General features: G+C 52.0%; 1 protein-coding gene across 1 annotated transcript in view; it reads left to right on the top strand.

The window, feature by feature from the left end:
* Positions 1–399: 399 nt before the first annotated feature.
* The window catches only part of LOC147700511 (E3 ubiquitin-protein ligase TRIM69-like), a 156,838-nt gene continuing 139,911 nt past the window's right edge, over positions 400–17,326 (top strand). Inside the window, exons 1-2 of the mRNA XM_086928442.1 lie at positions 400–499; positions 5,801–5,896. Coding sequence (XP_086784568.1) covers positions 478–499; positions 5,801–5,896 — 118 coding nt within the window. The 5' untranslated portion in view covers positions 400–477. The remainder of the gene's footprint in view (positions 500–5,800; positions 5,897–17,326) is intronic.

The following is a 17,326-nucleotide window of genomic DNA, read 5'->3' as shown; positions in this document are numbered from 1 at the left end:
CACACACACACACACACACACATATTTTCCCTCACACATAGTCCATGGTGACACATGGCAAATGAGGCATATGATTTATCCTCAGTCTGATCATCTACTCCTCTCTCTCTCTCTCTCTCTGCCACACACACACACACACTCACACACACACACTCATACTCAGTCCACGGTGTCACATGACTCATGTTGGGGGTGTTGTCTGGAGTTTCAGCTCATGCACACATGCTTCATAAGTGAGATATGGTGGTTATTCTGAGCTGTTTTTCTGCTCACTCATCATTCTCCCCACACAGATTGCAGAATGCCACCATCAGCTCTTTCTAAGTGCAGTTTCCTGTATCTGTACCTGTTTTATAGATCCCTCCCAGGGCTGCTCATCAGATGCGGCTCAGACCCGAATACCTCTCACTGCTTCCTGCACCTCTGAGTATCCTGAGCACTAGAGGAGGCTTCAAGGCACTGAGGACGGATCACAGAATGAATCCAACTACATCTACAGGTAATTCTGATGCACTCTCAGGACAGAGGTGAGTGAATCTGATAAAGGCAATGGTTAGTGATATGAAGTCTGGATGGGGAGCTGAAGACCCCCTCTCTTATCTAGTAGTGTGACACAACCAGTCTGGCCAGCGCAAACAAAGTACAATCTGAGCAGGGTCTTTGCAGGGCAGCTGATGGAAACACACCGAATAGCAGCACACGCAACGCAGCAATCAGATTTTCTGCACTGCAAAGCATAGGGCGAAAGTCAGTGTTTGTAGGGCCATATCAGCTACGTTTGCCCTGCTGTTGTCGTCAGCTGTGCTGGTGCACTAATTAGGACGCCTTATGACACACACAGTCTAGTACCATGGTGCAGAGCTGAGGTTGTGTTATATAGTGAAGGATATGTACTGGAAGCAGACCTTTCCAGTACACATTCCTGCACCTGCACAAACTCAAAAGGATGCCACGCATTTGGACTTGTTCTGTGTCCTACAACACACACGCAATCTGTAGATTTTGTGTACAAATACAAATGTTCCCCTTGTTAATGCCTGCTTCAAGGAGGGATTAATTTACACACATTTAATAAACTGTGGGCGTTTGTGTTGATGCATCCATGTAAAACCCCAAGAACGCCCACTTGGTGCAAAGCGACACAAAGAGCTAGAAATAGCTTTATTTCTCCTTCATCGCCTCCTTCTGAGTCTGCAACTTCCTGCAGCACACATAGAAACAGGAATATGCCACTACGGATTGTTGTTTGTTCGGGAAGGTGTCCCTTCCTGCACAAACACAATCCTACCAGTAATGCAGGCACCATTCAACTCTAGAGCAAGGGTGTCTGCATTGGGAAGCACACAGTGCACCAGCGTCCAAAGAGAGTAGAAATGCGCCGTATCCGTGTAAGTATGGAGCATTTCTGTCCTCTCCTTTTCACGCAATCATAGTTGTGTTGCGTGAACAAATAGTAAATGTGCTCCATGGTTTTTAGTGGTGATCCGTACAAATATTGACTCCACAATATTGTCTAACAAAATAAAGACTTGGGGCCAGATGTAGGTAAATCCGATTTACCGACTCTTAAATACCTACTCATACCGATTCGGTATTTAAGAGTCGGTAAATTGGAAGGAGGCAGATGTAGGTAAAAAATTACCGAATCTGTAAGAGTCGGTATTTACAGATTCTGTAAATACCGAATCCTGCAAGGGTGCAGGGGGTGTCACTTTGACTAGGAATGAATGGGAAATACAGATTCGGTATTTACAGAATCTGTAAATACCGAATCCTGCAAGGGTGCAGGGGGTGTCACTTTGACACCCTCTAGCACCCCAATTCCGGACTTGTGTGCCATGTGGCACACAGACATGCCCTAAGGTCATGTCTGTGTGTCACATTGCACAGGTGTGCATGCACAGATGTGCATGCACACCTGAATTCGGTATTTTACCACCCAATAGGATTAGGTGTTAAAATACCGATTTTTAAGGGCCTGTGGCACTCTTAGGAGTGCCACCTACATGTGGTTTTTCCGAATCAGTAAATATACCGATTCGGTATTTTACCGATTCTGTAAATTTACCGATTCGGTAACTTTACAGAATCGGTAAAATATAGGCCCCCTACATCTGGAAACCCTAATACCGGTCGGTAACGGCCGAATTCGGCCGTTACCGACCGGTATTAGGGCTCCTACATCTGGCCCTTGGTAAGCAGATGTGGGGTTAGAACAGTAAATATATACTTCTTTATGTTTTGATTGATGAAATGGCCGTAGCTGATCAGTAATAACACTTGATGCTCAATGAGGAAGCAGTCCATTCTTGGTGCACATTGAGAGGCAATGGCAAGTCTTGGCACTCACTGAGAGGCTATGGTCAGCACTGACACACACCGAAAGGCTATGGTCAGCACTGACACACACTGAGAGGCTATGGTCAGCACTGATACACACCGAGAGGCTACGGTCAGCACTGACACACACTGAGAGGCTATGGTCAGCACTGATACACACCGAGAGGCTATGGTCAGCACTGACACACACCGAAAGGCTATGGTCAGCACTGACACACACTGAGAGGCTATGGTCAGCACTGATACACACCGAGAGGCGACGGTCAGCACTGACACACACTGAGAGGCTATGGTCAGCACTGATACACACCGAGAGGCTATGGTCAGCACTGACACACACCGAAAGGCTATGGTCAGCACTGACACACACTGAGAGGCTATGGTCAGCACTGATACACACCGAGAGGCTACGGTCAGCACTGACACACACTGAGAGGCTATGGTCAGCACTGATACACATCGAGAGGCTATGGTCAGCACTGGCACACACTGAGAGGCTATGGTCAGCACTGACAGACACCTAGAGGCTATGGTCAGCACTGACACACACTGAGAGGCTATGGTCAGCACTGACACACACCGAGAGGATATGGTCAGCACTGACATGCACCGTTATGGTCAGCACTGACACACACCAAGAGGCTATGGTCAGCACTGACACACACACTGAGAGGCTATGGTCAGCACTGACAGAACCAAGAGGAGATGGTCAGCACTGACATGCACCGATATGTTATGGTCAGCACTGACATACACAGAGAGACTATGGTCTGCACTGACACAAACCGAGAGGCTATGGTCAGCACTGATACACACCGAGAGGCTGTGGTCAGCACTGACAAACACCGAGAGGCTATGGTCAGTGCTGACACACACTGAGAGGCTATGGTCAGCATTGATCCACACCGAGAGGCTATGGTCAGCATTCACACAAACCAAGAGGCTATGGTCAGCACAGACACACACTGAGAGGGTATGGTCAGCCATGACACACACCAAGAGGCTATGGTCAGCACTGACACACACTGAGAGGGTATGGTCAGCCATGACACACACCAAGAGGCTATGGTCAGCACTGACACACACTGAGAGGCAATGGTCAGCACTGACACACACTGAGAGGCAATGGTCAGCACAGACACACACCGAGAGGCAATGGTCAGCAGTGACACACACCCAGAGGCTATGGTCAGCCTTGACACACACTGAGAGGCTATGGTCAGCACTGATACACACCGAGAGGCTATGGTCAGCACTGACACACACCGAAAGGCTATGGTCAGCACTGACACACACTGAGAGGCTATGGTCAGCACTGATACACACCGAGAGGCTACGGTCAGCACTGACACACACTGAGAGGCTATGGTCAGCCCTGATACACACCGAGAGGCTATGGTCAGCACTGACACACACTGAGAGGCTATGGTCAGCACTGACACACACCGAGAGGCTATGGTCAGCACTGACACACACCCAGAGGCTATGGTCAGCACTGACACACACTGAGAGGCTATGGTCAGCACTGACACACACCGAGAGGATATGGTCAGCACTGGCACACACTCAGAGGCTATGGTCAGCACTGACACACACCGAGAGGCTATGGTCAGCACTGACACACACCCAGAGGCTATGGTCAGCACTGACACACACTGAGAGGCTATGGTCAGCACTGACACACACCGAGAGGATATGGTCAGCACTGACATGCACCGTTATGGTCAGCACTGACACACACCAAGAGGCTATGGTCAGCAGTGACACACACCCAGAGGCTATGGTCAGCCTTGACACACACTGAGAGGCTATGGTCAGCACTGATACACACCGAGAGGCTATGGTCAGCACTGACACACACCGAAAGGCTATGGTCAGCACTGACACACACTGAGAGGCTATGGTCAGCACTGATACACACCGAGAGGCTACGGTCAGCACTGACACACACTGAGAGGCTATGGTCAGCACTGATACACACCGAGAGGCTATGGTCAGCACTGGCACACACTGAGAGGCTATGGTCAGCACTGACACACACCGAGAGGCTATGGTCAGCACTGACACACACCCAGAGGCTATGTTCAGCACTGACACACACTGAGAGGCTATGGTCAGCACTGACACACACCGAGAGGCTATGGTCAGCACTGACACACACCCAGAGGCTATGGTCAGCACTGACACACACTGAGAGGCTATGGTCAGCACTGACACACACCCATAGGCTATGGTCAGCACTGACACACACTGAGAAGCTATGGTCAGCACTGACACACACCGAGAGGATATGGTCAGCACTGACATGCACCGTTATGGTCAGCACTGACACACACCAAGAGGCTATGGTCAGCACTGACACACACACTGAGAGGCTATGGTCAGCACTGACAGAACCAAGAGGAGATGGTCAGCACTGACATGCACCGATATGTTATGGTCAGCACTGACATACACAGAGAGACTATGGTCTGCACTGACACAAACCGAGAGGCTATGGTCAGCACTGATACACACCGAGAGACTATGGTCAGCCTTGACACACACTGAGAGGCGTTGGTCAGCACTGACACACACCAAGAGGCAATGGTCTGCACTGATATACACCAAGAGGTTATGGTCAGCTCTGACACACACCTAGAAGCTATGGTCTGCACTGACACACAGCAAGCGGCAACAACAGCACTGACACACACCAAGAGGTTATAGTCAGCACTGACACACACTGAGAGGCAATGGTCAGCACAGACACACACTGAGAGGCAATGATCAGCAGTGACACACACCCAGAGGCTATGGTCAGCCTTGACACACACTGAGAGGCTTTGGTCAGCACTGACACACACCAAGAGGCAATGGTCTGCACTGATATGCACCGAGAGGCTAAGGCCAGCATTGACACACACTGAGAGGCTATGGTCATCATTGACACACACTGAGAGGCTATGGTCAGCACTGACACACACCGAGAGGCTATGGTCAACACTGACATGCACCGGAATGTTATGGTCAGCTCTGACATACACCGAGAGGCTATGGTCAGCATTGACACACACTGAGAGGCTATGGTCATCATTGACACACACTGAGAGGATATGGTCAGCACTGACACACACTGAGAGGCTATGGTCAGCATTGACACACTCTGAGAGGCTATGGTCAGCATTATTATTAATGTTAATGTTATTGAGTACAATTGTTTTCCAGACACTAATGATCTTCAGGAAAGAGGATTACACATTTCACAGAAGTGTTTTGTCAATTTTGGATATGGTCAGCACTGACACACACCTCGAGACTCATTGATCAGTCTTGACCGACACTGATTGCCATTGGAGTGACTTGGCACACATTAACTGAGAGTATTACAGGCTGTTCTGTGACATTGTACTCCAGCCACAGGCAGGTGATCCACTCCCACATGTAAAGTTAATGCAGGATTCTGTGATTTCCTCTCCAGGTGGCCAGGAGATCCCTCGTCTAAGGAGGCAGGCGATAACCCTAGGAGTGTTGGTTGCAGTCAACGTATTCATAAACATCGTGCTCTACCGTCTGGGTAAGAAGTGTGGAGTTGACCTATTTTCAGACACCCTAAGACCCCAGTGGCACGGCCCTCTCTACCTCAGACATGATTAGAAAAACTACAGATAAAAAGAAATAGAGGCTTTTGACTCAACATTGTAACCACAGAATTACAGTTATAAGGTGGACGTCGGCCGCAGCAGTAATGTCTGATTCACAGATTTGTCTTAAGCATTGTTTAATATGTACATTCTCCTGGATGATGAGGATGGAGATGGTGATGATGCTGAAGATGATGATAATTAAGTGTTCCGAGTGCTGAGAGTTAGTGATGGACAATGATGATGATGATGCTTATGATGGAGATGATGTTGATGATGATTATGTTGATGATGCTGATGTTGGAGATGATATTGATGGTGATTATGATGATGATGAAGATTATTATTATTATTATTATTAGAGGCTCCTGATGCAAAAGACACCTATCGAGCGGCAGTCAAAAGCTATCACAAGGCCATTCAATTGGCACGCGCAACGTTCTATGCCGACCTAATCCGCAATAGCGATAACCCGGTAAAGAGTGTATTTTCGATACTCTCCAACCTTGAATAACAACAGACCAACATAGGGCAGAAAATACAGTCGAATGAGCAATGTGAGGACCTTGCCTCCTTTTTTATTAGGAAGGTAGATAACATCTATGGGCCCGATTCACAGCACTACCTTAAGAGAAAATCCTAAACTTACTACTTTTGGTATTCACAGAAATTAGGATTTTGGCTTAAGTTTGTCTTAAGACAGACTTAAGACAGACTTAAGTTAGGATTTTGTCTTAAGTCTGCCTTAAGTCTGTCTTAAGACAAACTTAAGCCAAAATCATAACTTCTGTGAATACCAAAAGTAGTAAGTTTAGGATTTTGTCTTAAGTTAGTTCTGTGAATCGGGCCCAATAGGTCCTTCCCTGCCACAGTTATCACCCCTCTAGTGCTAGGGTGTGATCAACCTGCCAATACCTTGGAGTCTCTTGTACCCATTTCCACAGACCAAGTGCAAGCTCTTTGCAGGAAAATTAAATCTGGTTCACCTGCGGATCCCCTTAAACCAGAGCAATTTAGAAGGGTGCTGCCTACGATTATGCCCTCCATGAAGCAGATATTTAATATGTCGCTTTCCATAGCTATCGTGCCCAAGGCATGAAAACATGCCAAGGTGCTGCCTTTACCTAAAAAACCTCTGTTGGATCCGGCCAAGCCCGAGATCTACCGCCCCATTTCACCACTCCCGTGGATATCCAAGGTCACGGAGGCGCATGTCAATTCACTCCTCTCAGACTTCCTGGCCGAGAACGGCACGCTGGACTCCTCCCAGAATGGTTTTCCACCTGGTCACAGCACAGAGTCTGCCCTCTTGGCTGTGACTGAACATATTTGGTCTGCTCTTGACGCGGGGCAAACGTCGGCGCTGATCCTTCTGGATCTCAGCGCCGCGTTTGACACAGTGTCCCATGCCATTCTGCTACAACGCCTGGAGGAGGCAGGTATTGTTGGCTTGGCCCTGAAGTGGTTCACTTAGATCCTCAGTAAGAGGTAATTTATGGTTAATGTTTCACCTTTTGTCTCGGGCATTCCTCCCTTAGTCCCCTTTTATTCAATCTCTATGTCCAACCACTGGCTGCGATGGCTAGAAACAGGGGACTGACCATGGTCTCCTGTGCCGACGACACCTAGCTGGAGGTGGCACTCTCAAGTGACACCAAGAGGGACACCCTGAAATTTCAGGGCGATCTGGCGGTGGTCGCTGAGTGGATGACCGCCAACTGCCTCCACTGAACACCAAAAAATCAGAGGTGTTGTTGGTGGTAAGGGACCAATGTCTATGGAGTGAACATTGGTGCCCCTCCTCCTAAGCAGGCTGTCACAAACCTGGGGGTATGGTTGGACTCATCCGCTCAGCTGTCAAGTCCAAACCAAAAAGGTAGCAGGGACCTGCTTTGGGTTTTTACGGGTGCTTAGACCCCTACTAGGGTTTTTTGATCCGCTGACGCGTCAGACAATCCTTCAGAAAGCCATAATGTCTAGATTGGATAATGCCTGCTCCCTGTATTTAGGGGCAAATAAAGCCGAGGTTGCTCAGCTACAATGGGTACAGAACGCAGCAGCCAGTTCACTGATTGGCTAGCGCAGGTCCTGCCCGGTGTCAGCCACAATCCACTGGCTACATTGGCTGCCAGTGGTTAGGAGAATTGAATTTAGGGCCCTTTGCATCACCTTTAAAGCCCTGAAATTCAACACTCCTAGTATTATGGCCAACCGAGTTATTCCCTATGTTCCCACACGCCAGCTCCGCTGACTTGGCCAGCACCTGGTGAGGGTCCCAAGGTTCTGGAGAGTGCGGGCAGGGGGCCGTTCCTTCCTCAGCAGTGTAGCCCTTTTATGGAATTCACTGCCCACTCACATTCAAAGTCATACTAACTATTTGGCTTTCAGGAAGGCCATTAAAACATACCTAGTCCCCATTGGGTAGTTTTTGCCTTCCCTCCGTGTTAGTTGCTTTGCTGACAGTGTCAGGACTCCCCTTTGCTGGTGCAGCTGTTGCGCTACACAAATAGCAGTAACGTAGCATAACATAACATTCTACGTTGTAACCACAAAATTACCGTGAGGAGGTGCTCGTCAGCCTCAGCCGTAATGTCTTAAACATTGTTTAATGTTATTGAGTCCAATTGTTTTCCAGACACTAATGATTTTCAGGAAAGAGGATTACACATTTCACAGAAGTGTTTTGTCAATTTTGGATCAGACCATAGGAAGGCAGTTCAGCGGAACGGACACAGAAAACACGTCCACACCACAAAGGATTTGTGGTGCAATGCCTTTCCTCCAACGGCCCCTGCTCTGTTGGGCCACCAGAGGAGCTCTTTTGTCAATGGAGCCAACAGGGGCTCTGCCAAAGGAAACTTTATGGTCCACCTATCTCTAAATGAGGCTGGCATACTGAGGGCCATCTTTATGACCCCAGTTGAATTGCGCTTGCACCACGCTACGTGATGCCTGCGCGCTGCAACAGAAAAATCAAATTAATAAGGTCATGCAGATTAACGAAAGGCCGCTTCGCTTGGAACTGAGTGGCTTCCTAAATCTCAAATAAAGCAAAGCGGCGTAAATCACTGAGTTGCCTTACTCTACGCTAGCGAGGCGTTGTGTGAGTCTTCCCCGCAACTCCCATGGCGTGTGACGCATTCCCTGTTTTACCAGAACTGGTAAACCCAGGAATGCGCCTAAAAGATCTGCTGCCCAGGAGTAGAGTAACGAGGGAAATATCATCATCTCTCCTCTTTAGTTCCTCTTTCTATGCGTTCTGAATTCTTGAGCACACATAGAGAGAGAACTACGTCTCCCAGGACTGTTTTTGTGCAGGTACCTGCCCCTTCCTACACAAACACAATCCTGCCTTTGCGCTAGCAGCCAAAATGACACCAGCGCAGAGGAAAAGACAGGAATGCGCTGAGCTCTTGTAAATACAGAGCATTCCTGCCCTTTCCCTGTCATGCAGAACAGTACGGTGCATTCCTGCCTTTCCCTGTCATACAGAACAGTACGGTGCATTCCTGCCTTTTCCCTGTCAGGCAGCGCAGTACGTTGCATTCCTGACCTTTCACTGTCATGCAGCGCAGTACAGTGCATTCCTGCCCTTTCCCTGTCATGCAGCGCAGTACGGTGCATTCTTGCCCTTTCCCTGTCACGCAGTGCAGTACGGTGCATTCCCCCCTTTCCCTGTCACGCAGCGCAGTAGGGTGCATTCCTGCCCTTTCCGTGTCATGCAGCGCAGTACGGTGCATTCTTGCCCTTTCCCTGTCACGCAGCTCAGTATGGTGCATTCCCCCCTTTCCCTGTCACGCAGCGCAGTAGGGTGCACTCCTGCCCTTTCCGTGTCATGCAGCGCAGTACGGTGCATTCTTCCCCTTTCCCTGTCACGCAGCTCAGTATGGTGCATTCCCCCCTTTCCCTGTCACGCAGCGCAGTACGGTGCATTCCTGCTCTTTCCCTCTCATGCAGCGCAGTGCGGTGCATTCCTTTCCTTTCCCTGTCATGCAGCGCAGTACAGTGCATTCCTGCCCTTTCCCTGTCATGCAGTGCAGTACGGTGCACTCCTGATCTTTCCTGTCACGAAGTGCTGTACAGTGCATTCCTGCCCTTTCCCTGTCACGAAGTGCAGTATGGTGCATTCCTGCCCCTTCCCTGTCACGCAGTGCAGTAGGATGCATTACTGCCTCTTCCCTGTCACGCAGCCCAGTACAGTGCATTCCTGCCCTTTCCCTGTCATGCAGAGCAGTACGGTGCATTCCTGTCCTTTCCCTGTCACGCAGCGCAGTACGGTGCATTCCTGCCCTTTCCTTTTCACGCAACGCAGTATAATGCATTCCTGCCCTTTCCCCGTCGAGCAGCGCAGTACAGTGCATTCCTGCCCTTTCCCTGTCATGCAGCGCAGTACAGTGCTTCCCGCCATTTTGCTTAACGGAGCGCATTATTCCTGCCTTTTCTCCATCACGCAGCGCAGTACGATGCATTCCCGCCCTTTCCCTGTCACGCAGCGCACTACGGTGCATTCCTGTCCTTTTCCTGTCACGCAGCACAGTACGGTGCATTTCTGCCCTTTCCCTGTCACGCAGCACAGTACAGTTCATTCCTGCCCTTTCCCTGTCATGCAGCTTAGTACAGTGCATTCTTGCCCTTTCCCTGTCAATCAGCGCATTACGGTGCATTCCCACCCTTTCCCCGTCACGCAGCACAGTACAGTTCATTCCTGCCCTTTCCCTGTCACGCAGCGCTGTACGGTGCATTCCAGCCCTTTCCCTGTCACGCAGCGCAGTACAGTGCATTCCTGCCCTTCCCTATCATGCAGCACAGTACGGTGCATTCCTGCCCTTTCCCTGTCACGCAGTGCAACACTGATCATTCCGCCCTTTCCGTGTCATGCAGTGCAGTACTGTGCATTCCAACCCTTTCCCTGTCACGCAGCGCAGTACAGTGCATTCCTGCTCTTTCCCTTTCCCTGTCACATAGTGCAGTACAGTGCATTCCTGCCCTTTCCCCGTCACACAGCCCATTACGGTGTCTCTCCACACACCGCACGGCTCCCCCTGTGGGTGACCAGGACTCCTGCCCTCACCGCTGCCGCCGCGAGTTCACCGCTGCCGTCGCGCTCCTGAGTTTTGTTGCTGATCGCCCCAGTGTTTTTTCTCCTGCACTTTACCCTGTTAAGTGCCTTTTGCAAGTCATCTCGTCTATCTTTTGTTCTGTTGCCAGTTTATTTTGTCTATTTTTTGTTCTCCATGACTGTTCCTGCTTCTGTACCCACCCGTTCCCCGCCGCTGCTCTCCTGCGGCCCGCCACTTTTCCTTCTGTATCCGCTCCCTCTGTCACCCATTGGCCACCCCGCTCCCGCTTATCAGCTGCTCCTCCCTCCCACTTCACCATTTATGGAGGACGCTGTGCGGAAGTGCAGCGGACGCGTGCAGCGGGCGCGCCTCTGGCGCGGCAAAGGCACGCCAAAGGAAAGCCCGTCTGTGCCCATCCGCACCTGGACTGCGCCCAGCGTCAGAACCCCTGGACCTCGGGCCCCCCGCTACCACAGACAGCACTACGACTCCAGCACCCTCCGTGCACTCAACACCGGACGAACCCACCCCAGCTACCGGGCCACCCCAAAATGCACCCAAGGACCCTTCACCTGCCGCAACTGCAGCTACACCAGCATCTAGCCCACCAAAACACCAGCCAAAGAACCTAGCCACCTCCTCAACACCCGCTCCGCTCGCAAGGACACCTTCGAACTCTGGGACCTCCAAGACTCCACCGCCCCCGACGTTGCCTTCCTGACGGAGACCTGGCTTAACACCACCTCGGCACCAGACATTGCCATCGCAATCCCAGAGGGCTACAAGATCTCCAGCAGAGACCGGGACAACGGAGTAAAAGGTGGAATCGCGATCATCCACAAAGACTCTATCAGAATCTCAACTAAAACCGATGACACCCTCACCTCCGCCGAGCACATGCACTTCCAGATTCACACCGACCCCAACATGACCCTCAGAGGAACACTCATCTACAGACTTCCCAGACCCTGACCACAGTTCAGTGAAACCATCGCCGACCTCATCAGCCCCCACGCCCTCACCTCCACAGACTGCATCCTCCTCGGGGACCTGAACTTCCACCTTGAGAACAACAACAACGCCAACTCCACCGCCCTGGTAGACATCCCTCGCCAACCTCAGACTCAAACAGCTCGTGAGGACACCCACTCACGCCGCTGGACACACATTGGACCCCATCTTCTCCGCAAGCCCCTACGTTTTCTTCAACCACACCACCAAACCCCACTGGACCGACCACAGATGCGTCCACTTCACCTTCAGGAAACCCACCACACACCACCGCACACAACAGCTGCCACGCCACTGCAGGGGCAAGGTCACCAAGGACCAACTGATGACCACCCTCGCCCGGAGACCACCACTGACCCCACCGACCCAAACACCACCGCAACCAACCTCACACAGTGGATCAACGACCGCGCCAACACCCTCGCCCCTCTCAAGACCTCCACAACCAACCACACCAACAAGAAAGCCTCCTGGTTCACCAAAGACCTCCGGATCTCCAAGCACACCTGTCGGAAGCTGGAGAAGAAATGGCTCCATGACCGAACACTAGACAGCCCCAAAGCCCTTAAGAGCGCACCCTCAGACACCACCAACTCATCAGGACCACTAAGAGGACCACCTTCAAGGACCGCCTAGACAACAACACACAGAACACCAAAGAGCTCTTCAGCATCATGAAAGAACTCTCCAACCCCAGCTCCAACACCAACGACATCCCACTATTACCAGACCTGTGCGACTCCCTGGCCACCTTCTTTCACCGCTTGATCACCGACATCCACGACAGCTTCAACTCCGACCCCCCGCACCCACCACCGAGTACTGCCCCTGCGACTACAACCCACACCAGCCGCCTGAGTACCTGGTCCAGCATCAGCGATGAAGACACCATCAAGACCATGAACTCCATCCACTCTGGATCCCTGCCCTCAGCACGTCTTCAACAAGGCCAGCACAACCATCGCGCCCCACCTCCGGAAAACTATCAACTGCTCCTTCGAGACAGCCACCTTCCCGGAAATCTGGAAACACGCCGAGATCAACGCCTTCCTGAAAAAGCCCAATGCGGACCCCAAGGACCTCAAGAACTTCCGGCCCATCTCCCTGCTCCCGTTCCCAGCAAAAGTAACAGAGAAGATTGTCAACAAACAGCTAACCCTCTACCTTGAAGACAACAATATCCTGGACCCCTCCCAATCTGGTTTTCGCAGCAACCACAGCACCGAGACCGCCCTCATTGCCGCTACTGATGACATCAGGACCCTGATGGACAAAGGAGAAACAGCCGCCCTCATCCTCCTGGACCTATCAGCAGCCTTTGACACAGTCTGCCACCGCACTGTATCAGCACGCCTCCAGGACACGGGCATTCAAGAGAAGGCCATGGCCTGGACCACATCCTTCCTCTCCGGCAGAACCCAGAGCGTCCGCCTCACACCATTTCGCTCAAAAACCACTGAGATCATCTGCGGCGTACCACAGGGATCCTCCCTCAGCCCGACACTGTTCAATATCTACATGGCTCCTCTCGCCCACGTCGCACGACAACATAGCCTCAACATCATCTCCTACGCCAACGACGCCCAGCTGATCATATCCCTCACCGAAGACCCCCACACCGCCAAAGCCTACCTCCACAGAGGAATGAGGGCCGTAGCTGACTGGATGAAGGACAGCGGAATGAAAGTGAACTCAGACAAGACAAAGGTCCTCATCCTCGGACCCGCCCCATCATCCTGGGATGACTCCTGGTGGCCCACATCACTAGGCACAGCCCCGGAACCCACGGACCACGCACGCAACCTGGGGGTCATCCTCGACTCCACCCTCTCCATGACCAGGCAAGTCAACACCGTCTTTGTGTCCTGCTTCAACACCCTCCGAATGCCCTGCATAATCTTCAAATGGATCCCTATCGACACGAGAAAAACCGTCACACAGGCCCTCGTCACCAGCCAACTCGACTATGGGAACACCCTCTACTCAGGAACAAAAAACAAGCTCCTGAGACAACTACAACGAATCCAGAATGCCTCGGCTCGACTGATCCTCGACGTTCCCCACCGCAGCCACATCACACCCCACCTGAGAGGCCTGCACTGGCTCCCCGTCAACAGGAGAATCACCTTCAAGATCCTCATCCACGCACACAAAGCACTTCACAACACCGGACCTACCTACCTCAACAACTGACTCAGCTTCCACACCCCTACCCGAAGCCTCCGCTCAGCCAACCTCGCCCTCGCCACAGTCCCTTGTATCCGGAAAACCACAGCCGGTGGAAGATCCTTCTCCTACCTCACCTCCAAGACCTGGAACACTCTCCCAACCAACCTACGACAGACTCAGGACCTGTTGGCCTTCAGAAGACTCTTCAAGACCTGGTTCTTCAATCAGTAGCGCCCCCCTAGCGCCTTGAGACCCTCACGGGTATATAGCGTGCTTTAGAAATGTAATTGATTGATTGATTGATTGACAGTGCAGTATGGTGCATTCCTGCAATTTCCCTGTCACGCAGCACAGTGCATGGCATTCCCGCCCTTTCCCTGTCACACAGCGCAGTACTGTGCATTTCTGTCCTTTCCCTGTCACGCAGTATAGTACGGTGCATTCCTGCCTTTCCCTGTCACGCAGCGCAATACGGTGCCTTCCTGCCCTTTTCCCATCATGCAGCGCAGAACGGTGCATTCCTGCCCTTTCCCTGTCATGCAGCGCAGTACGGTGCATTCCTGCCCTTTTCCCATCATGCAGCGCAGAACGGTGCATTCCTGCCCTTTCCCTGTCATGCAGCGCAGTAAGGTGCATTTCTGCTCTTTCCCTGTCACACAGAGCAGTATGATGCATTCCTGCTCTTTCCCTGTCATGCAGGGTAGTACGGTGCATTCCTGCCCTTTCCCTGTTACGCAGCGGGGTAATGTGCATTCCCACCCTTTCCCTGTCACGCGGAGCAGTACTGTGCATTCCCGCCCTTTCCCTGTCACGCAGTGCACTACAGTGCATTTCTGCCCTTCCCTGTCACACAGCACACTACAGCGCATTCCTGCCTTTTCCCGGTCACGCACCACAGTATGGTGCCTTCCTGTCCTTTCCCTGTTACCCAGCATAGTACGGTGCATTTACGCCCTTTCCCTGTCATGCGGTACAAAAGGGGGCGGTAATGGACGGAGCATCTGAACCAATCAAACACTCACACCCAGTCAAAAGATCTGGGTTTAATCCATTACCGTTCTTTAGCCCACTCTGCCACCCCAGTTCAGACATGGCTATATGCAAATCAGTCTGACCCTGTGCCTCATGGGAACAGTCCAGCCCGAACTGCCAAGCCATGCCTTCCCTGGACCGGAAACAAGCTTCCGAGGACCGGTATCTGGCATTCCAGCCATCTTCAGCCCGGCTTGCTTGAATCCAGTGGCAAAGTGAGCAAGGGACTCACCTCTGAGCATACCCTGCCACACTTATGGCGGCCAAAAGCGGTACAAAAGGGGGTGGTAATGGACGGAGCATATGAACCAATCAAACACTCACACCCAGTCAAAAGATCTGTGTTTAATCCATCACCGTTCTTTAGCCCACTCTGCCACCCAAGTTCAGGCATGGCTATATGCAAATCAGTCTGACCCTGTGCCTCATGGGAACAGTCCAGCCCGAACTGCCAAGCCATGCCTTCCCTGGGCCGGAAACAAGCTTCCGAGGACCGGTTTCTGGCATTCCAGCTGTCTTCAGCCCGGCTTGCTTGAATCCAGTGGCAAAGTGAGCAAGGGACTCACGTCTGAGCATACCCTGCCACACTTAAGGCGGCCAAAAGCGGTACAAAAGGGGGTGGTAATGGACGGAGCATCTGAACCAATCAAACACTCACACCCAGTCAAAAGATCTGGGTTTAATCCATCACCGTTCTTTAGCCCACTCTGCCACCCCAGTTCAGACATGGCTATATGCAAATCAGTCTGACCCTGTGCCTCATGGGAACAGTCCAGCCCGAACTGCCAAGCCATGCCTTCCCTGGACCGGAAACAAGCTTCCGGGGACCGGTCATGCAGCGCAGTACGGTGCATTCCCGCCCTTTCCCTGTCACGCAGCACAGTACGGAGCATTCCTGCCCTTTCCCTGTCATGCAGCGCAGTACTGTGCATTCCTGCCCCTTCCCTGACACCCAGCGAAGTACGGTGCATTCCTGCCCCTTCCCTGACACCCAGCGCAGTACGGTGCATTCCTGCCCTTTCCCTGTCATGCAGCGCAGTACGGTGCATTCCTGCCCCTTCCCTGACACCCAGCGAAGTACGGTGCATTCCTGCCCCTTCCCTGACACCCAGCGCAGTACGGTGCATTCCTGCCCTTTCCCTGTCATGCAGCGCAGTACGGTGCATTCCTGCTTGTTGGACTTGGCCCTTTTTCCTGAAATGTTTCGCTTTTCGCACCCCTAATTCTGGATGTCCCCCCCTCGTAATAAAGTTGTATAGGCCCTGTGTAGTTGAGATGCCCTCTGTAATGTTAAAATCAATGCTAAGGTGCAGGTGCTCTCTTCCCCTAACATGGCTGCCACTGACCCCTGCTACTGCAGCGCGGTCTTTGTAGACGCACTCTAGTAGCCAGGAGCTGGCTGGAACCCTTAAACAATGTTGCGATACCAGCCTGCCAGCCTGCCCATAGCTAGAATGAGGGAAGCTCCTGGAACCTTCTAGAACAGGGGAGGTGACACCAACTGCCACTGCCAACTGCCAACTGTCGCTATATAAGGAAAGGGAGGGAGACTCTCTAGTCAGTTGGGGCATCACTGACCTGGGGGACCCACTCAGGAACCTATACCACTGGGGGTGACAGGGTTTAGGCGCTGCCCACCAAGCTGAGTAAAGAACACTGAAATAGCCCACTGATCTAGCCCGGCCGGAGGGGAACCCAGGGACCACCTGAAGTGACCTGCTGAGAAATCCTGTCAGCAGCCTTCAACTCAACCCCCCCCCTTCAAGAAACTGCTATCTACAAAGGGCGCAGGAACAATCAGACGCCAAGAAGAAACCTAACTACCACAGGACTACTGGGGATCCACCATGTATCGGACTGTCCTGCCAAGGCCCCCCTGACTAAACTGTCAGTACTGCTAAGCGCTCCTCCATCCTAGCGCTAGCATCCTGAACTGCCCATCTGCTTGTCCTGCCTCATCTCCAGTGACAAGTGGCCTGGACTGGCTGTGTGGCCTGACCTGAGGAAAGTGCCCCCACTGAAGTCACTGCTAAGCACTATCACTGCGCAGCACTAGCCTCCAGAACTGCCTAAATTACCCCCGCTGTTTGG

Source organism: Lissotriton vulgaris, chromosome 7 (genome assembly GCF_964263255.1).
Source record: "Lissotriton vulgaris chromosome 7, aLisVul1.2, whole genome shotgun sequence".
Taxonomy (NCBI): Eukaryota; Metazoa; Chordata; class Amphibia; order Caudata; family Salamandridae; genus Lissotriton; species Lissotriton vulgaris.
The sequence above is the reverse complement of the archived record's forward strand: the minus strand, read 5'-3'. Positions and strand labels throughout refer to the sequence as shown.